At 38.6% G+C, this 13,006-nt stretch overlaps 1 protein-coding gene across 1 annotated transcript in view; it reads right to left on the bottom strand.

Moving 5' to 3' along the window:
• LOC103769879 (receptor-interacting serine/threonine-protein kinase 2-like) overlaps positions 1–4,253 on the bottom strand; it is an 11,464-nt gene extending 7,211 nt beyond the window's left edge. Inside the window, exons 1-4 of the mRNA XM_008937123.1 lie at positions 4,102–4,253; positions 2,347–2,500; positions 1,996–2,151; positions 1,728–1,876 (exon numbers count right to left, since the gene is read on the bottom strand). Coding sequence (XP_008935371.1) covers positions 1,728–1,876; positions 1,996–2,151; positions 2,347–2,500; positions 4,102–4,253 — 611 coding nt within the window. The remainder of the gene's footprint in view (positions 1–1,727; positions 1,877–1,995; positions 2,152–2,346; positions 2,501–4,101) is intronic.
• Between the last annotated feature and the right edge of the window lie 8,753 nt (positions 4,254–13,006).

Here is a 13,006-nt window from a genome sequence, read left to right as displayed (position 1 = left end):
CTGACAAGCAAAAGTTAACTTAGTTAAAAACTTGATTCTGACCCACTGTGTCTTATTTTCTTCAGCAAATTGTGATGGAGTTCCAAGTACTTTTTACCTTTTCTAACATCCTAGGAAGTATTGCAGTGATACCACAGATCTATATATATAACCCGCAACTTGAGTGGTATAAAATATAGTTGTTTGATAAAAACCTCCATCTGCAAAATCAGGGGGCAGAAGCAAGGAGGCCATAGATGAATCAGAAGCAAAGCAATATTAAAGAGGAAGAAGCAGCTCTAGGGTAAATGTATCTGTATGCTCACGTGTTTTGGGTTGGTTTGGGTTGGAAGGGACCTTAAAGATCATCTAGCTCCAACCCTTCTGCTGCAGGCAGGGACACCTCCCACTAGACCAGGTTGCTCAAAGCCCCATCCAACATGGTCTCAAACACATCCAGTGCTGGAGCATCCACAGCTTCCCTGGGCAACCTGCTGCAGTGTCTCACCACCCTCACGATGAAGAACTTCTTCCTAAACTAAATCTTCCTTCTTACAGTTTGAGCCCATTACACCTTGTCCTATCACTACAAGCCCTCGTAAAAAGTCCCTCCCCAGCTTTCCTGTAGGCTCCCTTCATAAACTGATAGGCTGCAATAAAGTCTTCCTGGAGCCTTCTCTTCTCTAGGCTGAACAATCCCAGCTCTCTCAATCTGTCCTTGTAGTAGAGGTGTTCCAGCCCTTGGATCATCTTTGTGGCCCTACATCATGCTGCAGCACTGAATGTTTAAAAGAACCTCCTCTTCTACCTTATTTCCACATAAAATCTGAAAGTGCTTTCACTTAAGTACCCTCTAAGAAAGTATTAATGTGGACATGCATGTGAGTTACATGTAGATAGTATCTCATATATGACACATACTTTTGCTTTCTCTGTTGCACCACTGGCTAAACATGCACTTATCTAATGCACTGAATCACATCAGAGCACCTAAAATTATATAAGAATGACATGCTGGAGAAGGAATTATGCTACCTAAAAGTAGGCCTCTGCTATTCCTCCACAAAAATCTTGTTTATGACAACTTAAAAGTTATAATGTTAGTCCACAGGCTCTGTATGTCAGTTATAAAGATGTATGACCCTACAGAAAACAGTACTAATTTGAGGTTGTCTCATTTGCTGAGGCAACCACAACACATGTAACATACCCAAAAGGGACGTGTGGCAGTAGATAATCTTCCTCCTTTGTATAAATCACTTCATTCAAAAGTATGAATGCTTGAGTGGCTCAGTAAGTTATTCCAGCAGAGACTCCACAGGACCTTAATGGGACACTATTGAGAGAAATGTCTTATTTTCACCTGGGCCTCATCCAGGTGTAAACAGTACTTCCAGAAACTAAAGCCGTCAACAGTTCATACTTAGAAACTATGTGAAGTAGTTATTAAGTTTCTAAATGCATATGAGTACTAGGAGCTATGTTACACTGTTTAAACTATTAGATCCATTATATAAAATATTTATATGATGAACTTTGAGAACAGTTCTTAACTTTGGTAGATTATTCAGCAGATATGGGGAATTTCAAATTTAAATCACTACTGTAATTGGCTTCATGTGGAATAGTATCCTATTGTGTTATGTAGAGCTGGTATTTTTACTGTGGCATCTTTGAAAAGTATTTCAGCAACATTGTAGAACTGTAGCAAGGACTAGATATGACCTGCCCTTAGAAATCCCACTCACCTGTAAATATCACCCTCCTGGGAAGGAAGGCCTCCTTCAAGTATTTCAGGCGGGAGGTACACTAAATCCGGGCAGTTTCTCTGGCTGCAGTTCTGCAGGTCTGACCTCAGTTGCTCTTTCCTCCAATTAGTTAGACCGTAATCTGATATCTACAGAGGTAGGAGAAAAAGTACATTTCAGTAACAATGTTGACCATTAGGATAAATATATGCAAGAATAGGACAATCATTGGATTTTACATTAATAGGCTAAAAGTAGAAGCTGCTACCTTGGCTCTGTACTGCATATCCAAAAGCACATTGGAAGGTTTCAGGCTGCAGTGGCAGAAAGCAGGTTCGAGGCTATGGAGGTGATGCAACCCCTCAGCCACATCTGACAGGATCCTTATGAGCAAGGCAAATGGAAGTTCTGGGTACAGTTGGTGCTAAGTAACACAAAATACAGGTTTTGGTAGTGTGGATTTGTTATTATTCACACTTTCATTTGACAATAAACAGAAGTACAGTACAGAAACTAAAGAACAAATTGACTGTGACTGCTGTCCATAATTTACGTGCTGATTGTTCTCTGTTGACTGACCTTGTAATTAATTTTGTCACATAAAAGACTTTTTATATACCTCATGGATGAGTGAGTGGAGGGATCCATTGTTCATCCACTCAGTCACTATCCCCACAAGTCCACGGTACTGGTAAATCCCAAGAGGAGGCAAGAGGCGTTCAGACTCATAGCATCTGACACTTGCTATATCCTGAAGTAGTAAATTCCACTCCCTGTAAAAAAACCCCAAGGGTTAGAGGCAGGTTAGGCTGAAGGGAGTTCCACCTAGAGGTGAGATAGTGCAGGATATGGAAATGAGAGATAACACTGTCGAACACAAGCTAATATAGTTCTACCAATAAAACAAATATTCCTACTCAACGCTCTGGATGCTTTAACATGGACGTAAGAGCACAATTTAAAGCAGGATTGAAGAGTGAAAACAGAAGAAAGGTGGATTATGTGAAATACTAGATTAAGAAAAATCAACTCCTCTTATTGTCACCAAGAACTTGTATCCTTTTGCTATTTATCCATATTTATGAGGAAATTATGATCTTCTATGCTTCTGTAATGGGACCATTTATATAAATGATATATGAGATAGCTGTCATAGCATGATATGAAAGTGAAGCCAAATTCAGATTTGATGTCAGCAGTACCATTCAAGTGACCATATTTGAAACAAGCTCAACTATGGTTGGCTTGTAGACCTGAATTAAAGTTTTTTTTACAGAGAATAACAAAGATCTGCTTGGATCATCGTCATAAGAATAAAGTTTTACTGTCTAAGGACTTCAGTTATTTCTTTGTGCACAGGAAACACTGAACTATTGATTCAATTGTGCATTTTCATGGAAGGCAGAACTGAGCTTCTGCTACAGGTTCAATTTTTATTAATTATATGTTTGATTTTAAAGATCTGATTATCTCTTCCCTATGGTACTTGTGAGCTGAAAATTCACTGAAAATAATTCAAAATTCAGTTGATTTCAATAGACTTGGAGCTTGTTCTCATTCTCACCAGCCTTTCCACTGAGATTTCAGATTCAGTTTCTCATATTTATTGTGTTGCTTCACAGTCCCACCTCTTTTAACACTTAACTCCATGAATCTAAATATTTATCATCAGCACACAGTTAAATATTTTGCAGCTGGAGTAAGACACAGTTTATTCACCCAGCTTTCCTAAACACTGTGTAGCATAAACAAGGGTTCAGAATGGTAGAAATAAGAGAAAAGAAAAAGAGTGGCTTTAGTATTAGGAAGCAATTTTGAGTGAAAAGATGCCAAATCAGGATAGCATGTTAACTTCAAAGCAAAGTAAAATGTTGATTTCAGTAACTTTAACTATTTTATTTTGAGGTCTGTTTGATTTAAAGAAAATGTGGGCAGGGGACAGAATAAACTTTTTTCTTTAAAGAAGCTACCAAACAAACAACATTTGTTCAGATTATAAAATTGCTGGACTCGACTGTAAAAAAGCAAGCAATCTTCCCCCTCAACCACAAAAAAAACCCCTTAAAATTCTTAGCCTCTGGAAAGATGTAATACCACATCATGTACTAGTGATCAGGGTTTGTAGATATTAATACAGTAAACAGAATTAATGACTTCAGGATTGAGTTCTGCTTTTATAAAAATCTGTAAAAATCATAAAGCTCGTTTCTCAGTAGAACTGCCTCCAGGTTGCCCCTTGGCTAGTCAGGATTTCCAGGAAAGGAGATGTGTTTTGGGGTCAGATGATCCGGGCATGCCATGAGTCACTCTGGTGCCACTGCTCCAAGTCTGTGCTGCCCATCTGTGTGGCTGGTTGGCCAAATGAGACACGTACCTCTCTGTAGTGTCCTGGTTGGCCAGCAGCTTCACAGAGATGTGGGTGTTCCAAGGAATATGAAAGGCTTTGAGTGCAAAGCCCGAACCTGTCCTGATCAAGGTAAAGCTATCCAAATCTTCCTGGGCTACTGCAGCAAATGATTTGGCCATTTCTCGATGGCTGTCCTGGGGGGAAAATGGTAGAAAATAAAAAAGTTTTAAGAACTATTTTTTGTCACTATTAACAAAACACAGTGAAGTTGCACCACCCCTAAATTCCCAAATAACTATTACTCTAATCCAACAGGCTTCCTTTTACCACTCTGTGTCAGACTTTCCTTATAAAGACAGGAAAAACACACTAATTGCAAAGGAGTGCCTCGGCCATAACTTGCTATCAGAGGTTCCAAAGTGCTAATTAATTGCTTGTTATTGTTTCCATCTGATGACTTTGAAATGCTGGGCCACTATTTGTAATATGTGATTTATTTTTAAAGTGATACTGAATTATATAGACAACAAACTAGTCTCTTGCAGTTACATGCTAGACAAATATAGTTTCCCTGCCTCCCATAAAAAAGGCAGTTATTCAATAACATGTCAGTGTGCTCTGCATCATTCTTGTGCATCTTCTTTAATATGACATTACATGTGAACACAAAAGCAAGGTAAAGGGCACATTTCCTGCTGCTGTAAGCTGGCAGAGCGCTGCTAAATGGAGTTGTCTTTATAGCAGCCACTGATTTGGCCAGTCCTCTCTCGGGCCATCTGAACATCTCAGACCTGTTGTATGGCAATGCACAGGGATTAGAAATAACTTCTGCCAAGCATGACTGCGTTACTACATTAATACTTTTTTTTAATTACATCTGTGAAGATGTGAAGACTAGAGATAACTAAAAGTGAAAGAGAAAAACAGGCTAAGAAAGCCAATGAGATAAAACCATTGGTAAGCATTACTGCATTATCAGTGGTCAGTGAATCAGAAGAACCCAAACTGGAATAGTGTCCACTAGACAAAGGCTAGAAAAGGCAACACATGAGGGAACTTGGAGTAACCATTGAGGACGGTTGATTGTGAATTGTGTCCTTCTAGAAGATGGGCTGTACAAAAAGAGCTCCTGGGTTGTAGAAGGCCTGAAGGTCTTATGACTTTGAGCAGTCTTTCCACAAGCAAAATAGAAACAAAAATCTTAAGATATATTAGCCTGTGCTCATGGCTGAACTGCTTCTAGTTCTTGACCACCTCATTTTCAGTTAATCTCGATATCTCTGCTGTGCCAGGCAAACACATTGACAATCAGAGGGGTACTATGCTCTGTTTTGTATCTAACCACAATCAAAATGCAAATAAAAATTCATCAGCTGATTTACCAGTTCAGCTTTAACAGTATTTGATGCTGATGGGAAAGCACCATAGAACTTTTTGCTTTGTGTTAGATTACTGTAGTTTGAAAGCAATAGCTACCTTAGGTGCTTAAAGTTTCCTTAAAGAATAAACGCAGTATGGCAACAGGCTGATGGACAGGTTAAGAGCTTCCTAAAATTTGGAAAGGTTCCTTTCAGTGAAGATAAATTTCCAAATGAGGTATTTGTCTTTCAAAGTTACAAAGACAGACCACACAGATCTACCAATCCTAAATATAAAGGAGGTAATCAAAAGACTGGCAGGAGCAAAATTATGTCTCATTTTTATTATATACTATCACTAAAAAATGCATTTAAATAGCCAAAAGAATTTACTCAAGTCCAAACATAGAACAGGATATAGGATATATTAAAAAAATGAATATAGGATCTATACCATTCCTGAAAGCATCTATTTAAAATTGAATCAAGTAAAACTATTAGAGGTTTTTAAACTCTTGTTAACTGGCTACTTCGATAAAAATAAATACTAGCCCTCAGCTCCTATTCTGGATTTGCAAAACCTGATTTAACTAAGGATTTTCTAAAAAAGAACTGAAAACCACATTAAACTTTTGCTGTTTCAAACCACGGCATACCAACCACCATTGCCCCTGAGTTTGTACATCTCTTTCCACATCTCAACTTAAAGCAATTTGCTGATAATCTCCAGAAAATTTTAACCCTAAAATGAAAAGTCTTTTATTTTTCCAGCAGCTATGTAGATTCCTAAAACTGCTGGAAGAACTGATCATGAGATCAGGGACTCTCAAACAATAACAGGTAACAAAATCTCTCTTTATTCCCTAGACTGGAAGTCTGGTAGTACCAAAGCCATTTTTTTCAATAGTTCTGATCTTCTGAATGCTTTTTCTCCTAGAACCTTCTAAAAAGTCACTATCAAACTACACACCCAATATTTCTTAGGTGATCTTTGTGATGGAGGGTTTTGCATCATTTTTTAGTAAAACAGTGAAAGTTTCAGAACACTTTGTCATCCTCCCCTAGTTGGGCAGGCAAAGGCAGGAGAGAGACTGCTGTGAAAACATCTATTTTAAAGTTCTAAGTTTAAAGGTGTTTTTTTAAGAAGTAATAGTGAAGATGTATTCCTTAGTACAAAAGAAGCTAATGTGTTAACATTGAAATATTGCTATAAAAGAAATTAGAAACAAAAATCAACTTACCTCTGGAAATAGAACATATAAACTAAGGAACCATGAAGTGAAACTGCTGCAGATACCAAGTTCGAATCAGCCTTGAACTGTCCTCACAGCTGAGCTTTCCTGTGTGAGTCAGCCTGGATGTTGATCTCTCCTTTTATTGGCTGCCTGCAAAAATTTCCTGGTTTGGTGTAGAAGCTGTAACTCTTTAGTGACTGTGGATGGGTTTTTGCAGGTTGATTTGTTAACTGCTAGTAATTAACAAAAACAATTACAGAAAAAAAGAAGTTGGATAGATGCTTTTTGCTACAATGAGGAATACCAAGAGTGAAAACCACCATGTTGGATACAGCCCAGATATGTAGAGCTGCTCACAGGTTGTGCAGCTGATGCTTATCTCTGCAACAGATCAACCCAGAAGCATAAGTCCAAAAACCCTTTAAACTTTTAAAGTCAGGTTGATCATAAAACAGGATGAAAACAGTTGTATTTGTATCGTTTTGTTTGTTTGGCTTTGTTTGTTTTTTTTTTGTTTTTTTTTTGTTTTTTTTCTGGTTACAGAGTAGGTAAGTGTAGGGGTAACAGGTTGCAAAGAAGTAAGGATCAATTGGCTGCCAAGTAGCCCATCTGAAAAGGATGTAGGGGTTATGATGGAAGCTAAGCTGATCATGAGCCAAGAGTACTCTCATCACAAGAGGGGAAAGTTGCATAATGGGCTATGTTAGAAATGCAGTCAAAGTGAGAGTAATCATTATGCCTCGAGTACTCAGAAATAGTGAGGCTGCATCTGAAATACTGTAGTCAACTTCAGGCCACTCAGTTCAACGAAAATGTTGAGAAACTGGGGAGGATGCAGTAGACAGCTACCAAGATGAGGCCCTAGAGCACATACCTTACAAAGAGAGGTTGACGGAGTCTTGTTTAGTCAGGTGAAGGAGACTGGGGTGGGAGGCAGTTCTGCTAGAAGCCTATGGCTGCTTGAAGGTCAGTTATGAAGACAGAGCTAAATTCTTCATAGTAGCAGATAGCAACCAGTGGCATAGGCAGATGTGTCTACTTCAGACGTTCAAGCCAGGTGCTAGAAAAAGTTTTTCACCAGGTGGGGAACGCAATACACAAATGGCCACTCTGGTTGCAAAGTCTTCATCCTTTAAGGTTTTCTAAACTCAGATAAGCAAAGCCATGGCTAACCTGATACAGCACTGTTGGTAGTCCTGCTTTGAGCAAGAGGCTATGCTAGGAAGTGTCCAGAATATCTTTAGTTTTGTGAGAACTCTGTAAAGCCTAATTGTGTGCCTGCTAGGCCCCCAGCATATACATTCACACTGAAGGTTGATGGGACTGCTGGATGCAGGGTGGAGGGTTTAGGAGAAAGTAAGTAGTCATTTTAGTTGATCACATTTATTCAAGCTTTCTACTCTATTAAAACTGTCTTTGTTTATAGAGTCTGACTTTAAAAACTAGTGTCAGTCAATGACATACTGTCCACAGACTTCTGTTGGTTTTGGATCAAATGCTAACCCCTCAACAGGGAGGGAACAAGCAGTAAGGCAGTTACCTAATCCTCCTCTGACTACAGGAAAGTCCCTGATACTGAAAAATCATGTGGCTAGGGCTTCGTGGCCTGAAAGGAAACACACTGTAAGTAGGAAGCATGGAGTATGCTTCATGTCCAATGCTTTATTTCCTAACAGCTGTAGCTATCTGACCAGCATCAGCTTTGTCCGCCCAGCACACCCCTCCAAAAGGAAAATTAGTGAGGGAGCTGAAGCAGCAAAGGTAAAGTAGGTGGGCTGAAACAGTCCTAGAGAGGGTTGGAAGCATGTCAAGTTTTTGTGGTCTCAAGATTCTCCTCCCCTGGGCTTTGATTTATCAACGAATTCATTTGTGTCTATAGTCTACACTTCTGTAAAAAGTACTTTAAAAATGTTTTGCCTTGTTTAAGGTGTTAGCCTGTCAGGCTCAGACTGTACTGCAGCAGTGTCACAGCTGTGCAAAATCCTTACAGCTACTGAAGAACACTTCTTAGGGAGAGCTTTGTAGGTAGTTTAAAGGACTTAATTTTGCCAAAATTCTATGACACTAAAAATAGTCTCAGGTAGTTTTGTGTTTTTAGAATATCATGCACTGAGGAAGCAGAGTACTATGACAATCCTGCATTTATTTACTCCTTTTGATTATTTCTTTAAGCTTAAAAAACCCTCAGTATAAACTCTAAAGCTTAATTTTGATCCATATTTGGAGAAACCAGAAACATACAGGACAATTTACAGTGCAGGTCTAAGCTAATTGAACATCATTATTACTGAACAATTAAAAATAATTAGTATTTTACCTAGATGTAATTTATGTAGAGAAATTTAAAGCCTCTCATATAATAGGAAAGATTATAAATAGTGGACAAGGCAAAAACTTCTGTAGGCTCACACAAGGGCTGTTTTGTGCATTAATTAGACAAAATTAAGATAATTAAATTTTAGTTTGACTATAAGTTGTTTTGGTGCCTTTTTTTTTTTTTAATTGTGGAAAATACTTGGAATAAAACCTTCCAGCAAGGAATATTGGGTAAGACAGACATTGAATCTTTGTAATCTCTTATGCATGGGATTCATTCATTCATAGATAGATACCAGAGAAGTACAGAGAGCTTTTGCCAAAACCAGTAGCAGCCTGATGCCTAGAGACTGCAGGCTATCATCAAGGAGAGGGAAAAACCAAACAGATCCTAACAGAAATACCACTGAGTGCACTTCCAACCATGAGCAAGGGGAAACGGCAACGACCAGGAATGGAATCTGAAGAGCACTTAAGATGAGTGTCTGCAGGATTCCTTATTTAGTGAGGGAATCCATCCATCACAACAGGGCTGGAATTACACACAGGAGACAATGTCTGACTGTAACTGCAGGAAGAATTCAGAGGCAGTATGTTGTTTCTCAGATCTGTTCCTGCTAAATGAAAGGCCAAGCCTTTCAGAAGAGCCATAGCTCTCAAAAAACCCAAAGACCAGTTTTATTTCATTCAGAAGATAAACAAAACTCAGAGCCAAAAATTGAGCAGTAAAAAATCACCATATTTAAACTTCTCAATGTGTCCAAAGAAAGTCTTTTAAAGAACAATGAGACCATTTGCTTTTTCAATCCAAGCTTGAGTTTGTGGCTCATTCACAAGCTAAGACAGTATGTAGGGAACACAAACACGTTCTTAACATCCCGAAAGTAGGAATAATAGTGATGCCTAAAGGATAACACTGTTTAAGATGTGTGTGGTTCATAAGTCTCCACCTCATAATAGTCATGCAGAGTGAACCTAGTTACAATCAACCCTAAAACAAAATGGGAGCTTTGCAAGGACCAGCATTAAAGGACCACAGCATAAGACAAAGCATTAATAGAGCATGTATGTGCAATAACAGAATGACGCAGTCCCAGAGAATGGAAGCATTAAGATGACCCAAATACCAAAGCCTCTGATGCGTGTTCAGTAAATAATACACTTTGATATTTCAGAAGAGTTCCCATCATAATTTCTCAATCTGGTCATTCCAGTTGAGCATATGTACAGGAAAACTTTTGTCAAAGAGGTAGGTTCTAAGGTACTGTTTCTTTGGCATCTTCTGTATTTCAGGAGGTCTTGTAAGAAGTTAATACTGAAATGGCACTAGGCTTCAAATTTGTGGGATTCAAATGCTCTGTATTTTACTTTATAACACCTAAAATATAGTGCAGGAGCGCAGCCAATGATACAAGCATCTTGCTCTAGAAGATAGGACTCCAAACAGGCACAATACTTGCCCACTGTAATGGAATACTTCAAGATATAAAATTATCATTTCCATTTCATGGATTTGCAGTTGAACTAAGGTTTGTTTGGGCTCTTGTTTTTGTTTTTGTTTGTACAGAAAATAGTTTCCTCAAACACCCATGCCATACTATTTTAGAAAATGGTCTTAACATTCAGCTTGTCATTAATGAGACAACTAAACGAGTATCACAGCTGCTGGCCTTAGGCATTTTCTGTAAAATAAGCAGTGCCAAACACCTCTGCCAATTAAATTATACCATGGAAATGTATTAATTCTTTACCCAACTGTTCTAAATAGTAGGATAATAAACAGGTATCACACAAATTGTAATTCATGCAAATGTAAATAAGAAGATGATGTACTCCTAGACTGCAGAGAGCTTAGGGCATCATACCTCATCTTGCTAAATGGTTTGCAAGAAATGGCCCAGTCCACATCCCAAGCATTTGAGATCTGTTTTGGAATATAATGTGCTAAACAGCATTAAGACAGGGTGGAGAAATGCCAAACCTCCAGGTGAATCAATTATGTACCTGCAGATAAATAGCTTCAGCAAGCCAATGGCGAAATGATAGAGGCCTAAATTGTATGACTTTGCTGTGAATGTATAGCATAGGTATGTAAGAGGAGATAAGAAGGCTTTCAAAGCATTTACACATACAGAGCAAAACTCAAGCTTGTCTAGGCAAAGGAAAATAGCGAGCACTCCCTCCTTGCTGACTGAGCTTTACGTGTTCCCAGGTGAGAGAAAGTACAAAGAAGTCCATCCTGTACAAGAGCACAGCACTAACATCTTTACCAACACCAGGCCTGCCTCCTCCTGGATCTCCTACTGGAAAATGGGCATTTTTTTTTAATTGGCTTGATCCTAAGTGTTGTATTTTCTCTACCTGATAGTTCTGAAATATGAAAATATGTAACTGAGCACAAATAATCAACATGGATTTTTTTTTTAAAAATCTAAACTAAATATTTTTCCATTGTGGGGCTGGTTTGTTTGGGGATTTTTTGTTTGTTTGTTTTCAAAATTGCAACAATGTGTACATAAAAGGCATCTGAAAGTTGCAGATTACTACTGATTTCAAGTGCTGATATAGTCAAGTCTGCTTGTAGTCCACTTGCGTTTAGTGACACAAGGAAAGAATTCTGCATTGCTCAGTGCACTTCCAGTCATCTAGGAAAACACTCTGCTTATGGTGAAACTGTGCTCTACTAAAGTTGACCTCATATTCTTAGAATTTGATCAATAACACTCTAAAGTGGAATGAAGACCAACACTGCTGGAGATGAGTATTTCCTTTTCTTCTGTGGAAAGTAGCCAGCTAACACAGAGGACATAAAAAAAGAAGAATTTACCTTGGTTTCCCAATAGTCTTCCCAACCACAAGTGTTATAGCTGTTTGCAGATCAAAGAAGCCTTTGTCAACCTGAGAAATATTAGTTGGGCTAGAATCCTTGAATTGCATCAGTGATCTAAAGAGATACCACCTGAAAAAAGAGTAAGTAGGTCTTTATAGACAACCACCTCCCCCCAGATCTACTTATAGAACTTCATGTTCGAAGTTTATTACTAAAACTGTTTTAACAGAACTTGTAGTAATCAAGGAGCTTAGTTTCAGCTTTCATTTGAAGGCTGCCAAATCAAAACCCTCTGCAACTCTATTCATTACAGACCCGAGAGTTTGGAAGACAACTAAAAAGAACTCAAGATGTTCTGTTTTTTACACATAGTCTCACTGAAATCATACTTGTTCAAGAAGCTGAGCTTTTGAATGTTTTAGATGGCAACATCACATCTGAACTCCTCAAAGGAGGCTAAACATTGCAATCTTTGACTTCTTCTTAGCCCTTTCTTCTAGTACATTTGTAATTGCTTAACCCATGAAGATCACCATCATCTCTCCTATGAAAGTGCTGAGAGAACAGGGACACACAGCGAGAGAGACACATAGGCAGCATCCAGACAGGCTGGAGTGCTGTCTGTCCTCAGTAGTGTGTGCCTCTTTAGCCATCTCGTTAGCTTTCTCTGAAGTCAGCATTTCATCTGTAGCAAAGACCCTTGAGCCAAAATTAGAATCATTAATAGTCAGATGGTTTAAGAAACAGTTGCAATAATGATGCATAGTTTTCTCTTGGAGTGATATTCTGACTTAAACTTCTCAGTTATTTAACCATCCATTGTAGTATGGGCAAATGAGCGTAACGGAAAAGTGTTCTCTGATAACGTCACCTTAAGTACTTTCTTGCCTTTCGCTTTCTAAAGCTGAAAATAGCAGCATGGCATGAGTGAAAACAGGCTGTGTGGGGTGGACTTTGTTCTACCGTGTTCTTTTCTGGAAGTAACAACAAGAAGAAATGATCTGTTGCAAATTCCCCCATTGTACTGCAAGAGACAAAAAACCACCAAGGCGTATCCATATCCTGAAGTGACATATACACCCACTTCCTCTTGGCTTTACTAGCACAGGAAAGCAGGTAGCAAGCTAGACAGCTGTATGGAAAACATTAAAACGGAGACATTTAGAAATTGTGCAAGACAAGCTGATGACCCC

This window comes from Merops nubicus, unplaced genomic scaffold, assembly GCF_000691845.1.
Source record: "Merops nubicus isolate BGI_N331 unplaced genomic scaffold, ASM69184v1 scaffold13380, whole genome shotgun sequence".
In the NCBI taxonomy this organism is placed as follows: Eukaryota; Metazoa; Chordata; class Aves; order Coraciiformes; family Meropidae; genus Merops; species Merops nubicus.
This window is presented reverse-complemented; position numbering and strand designations above follow the sequence as displayed.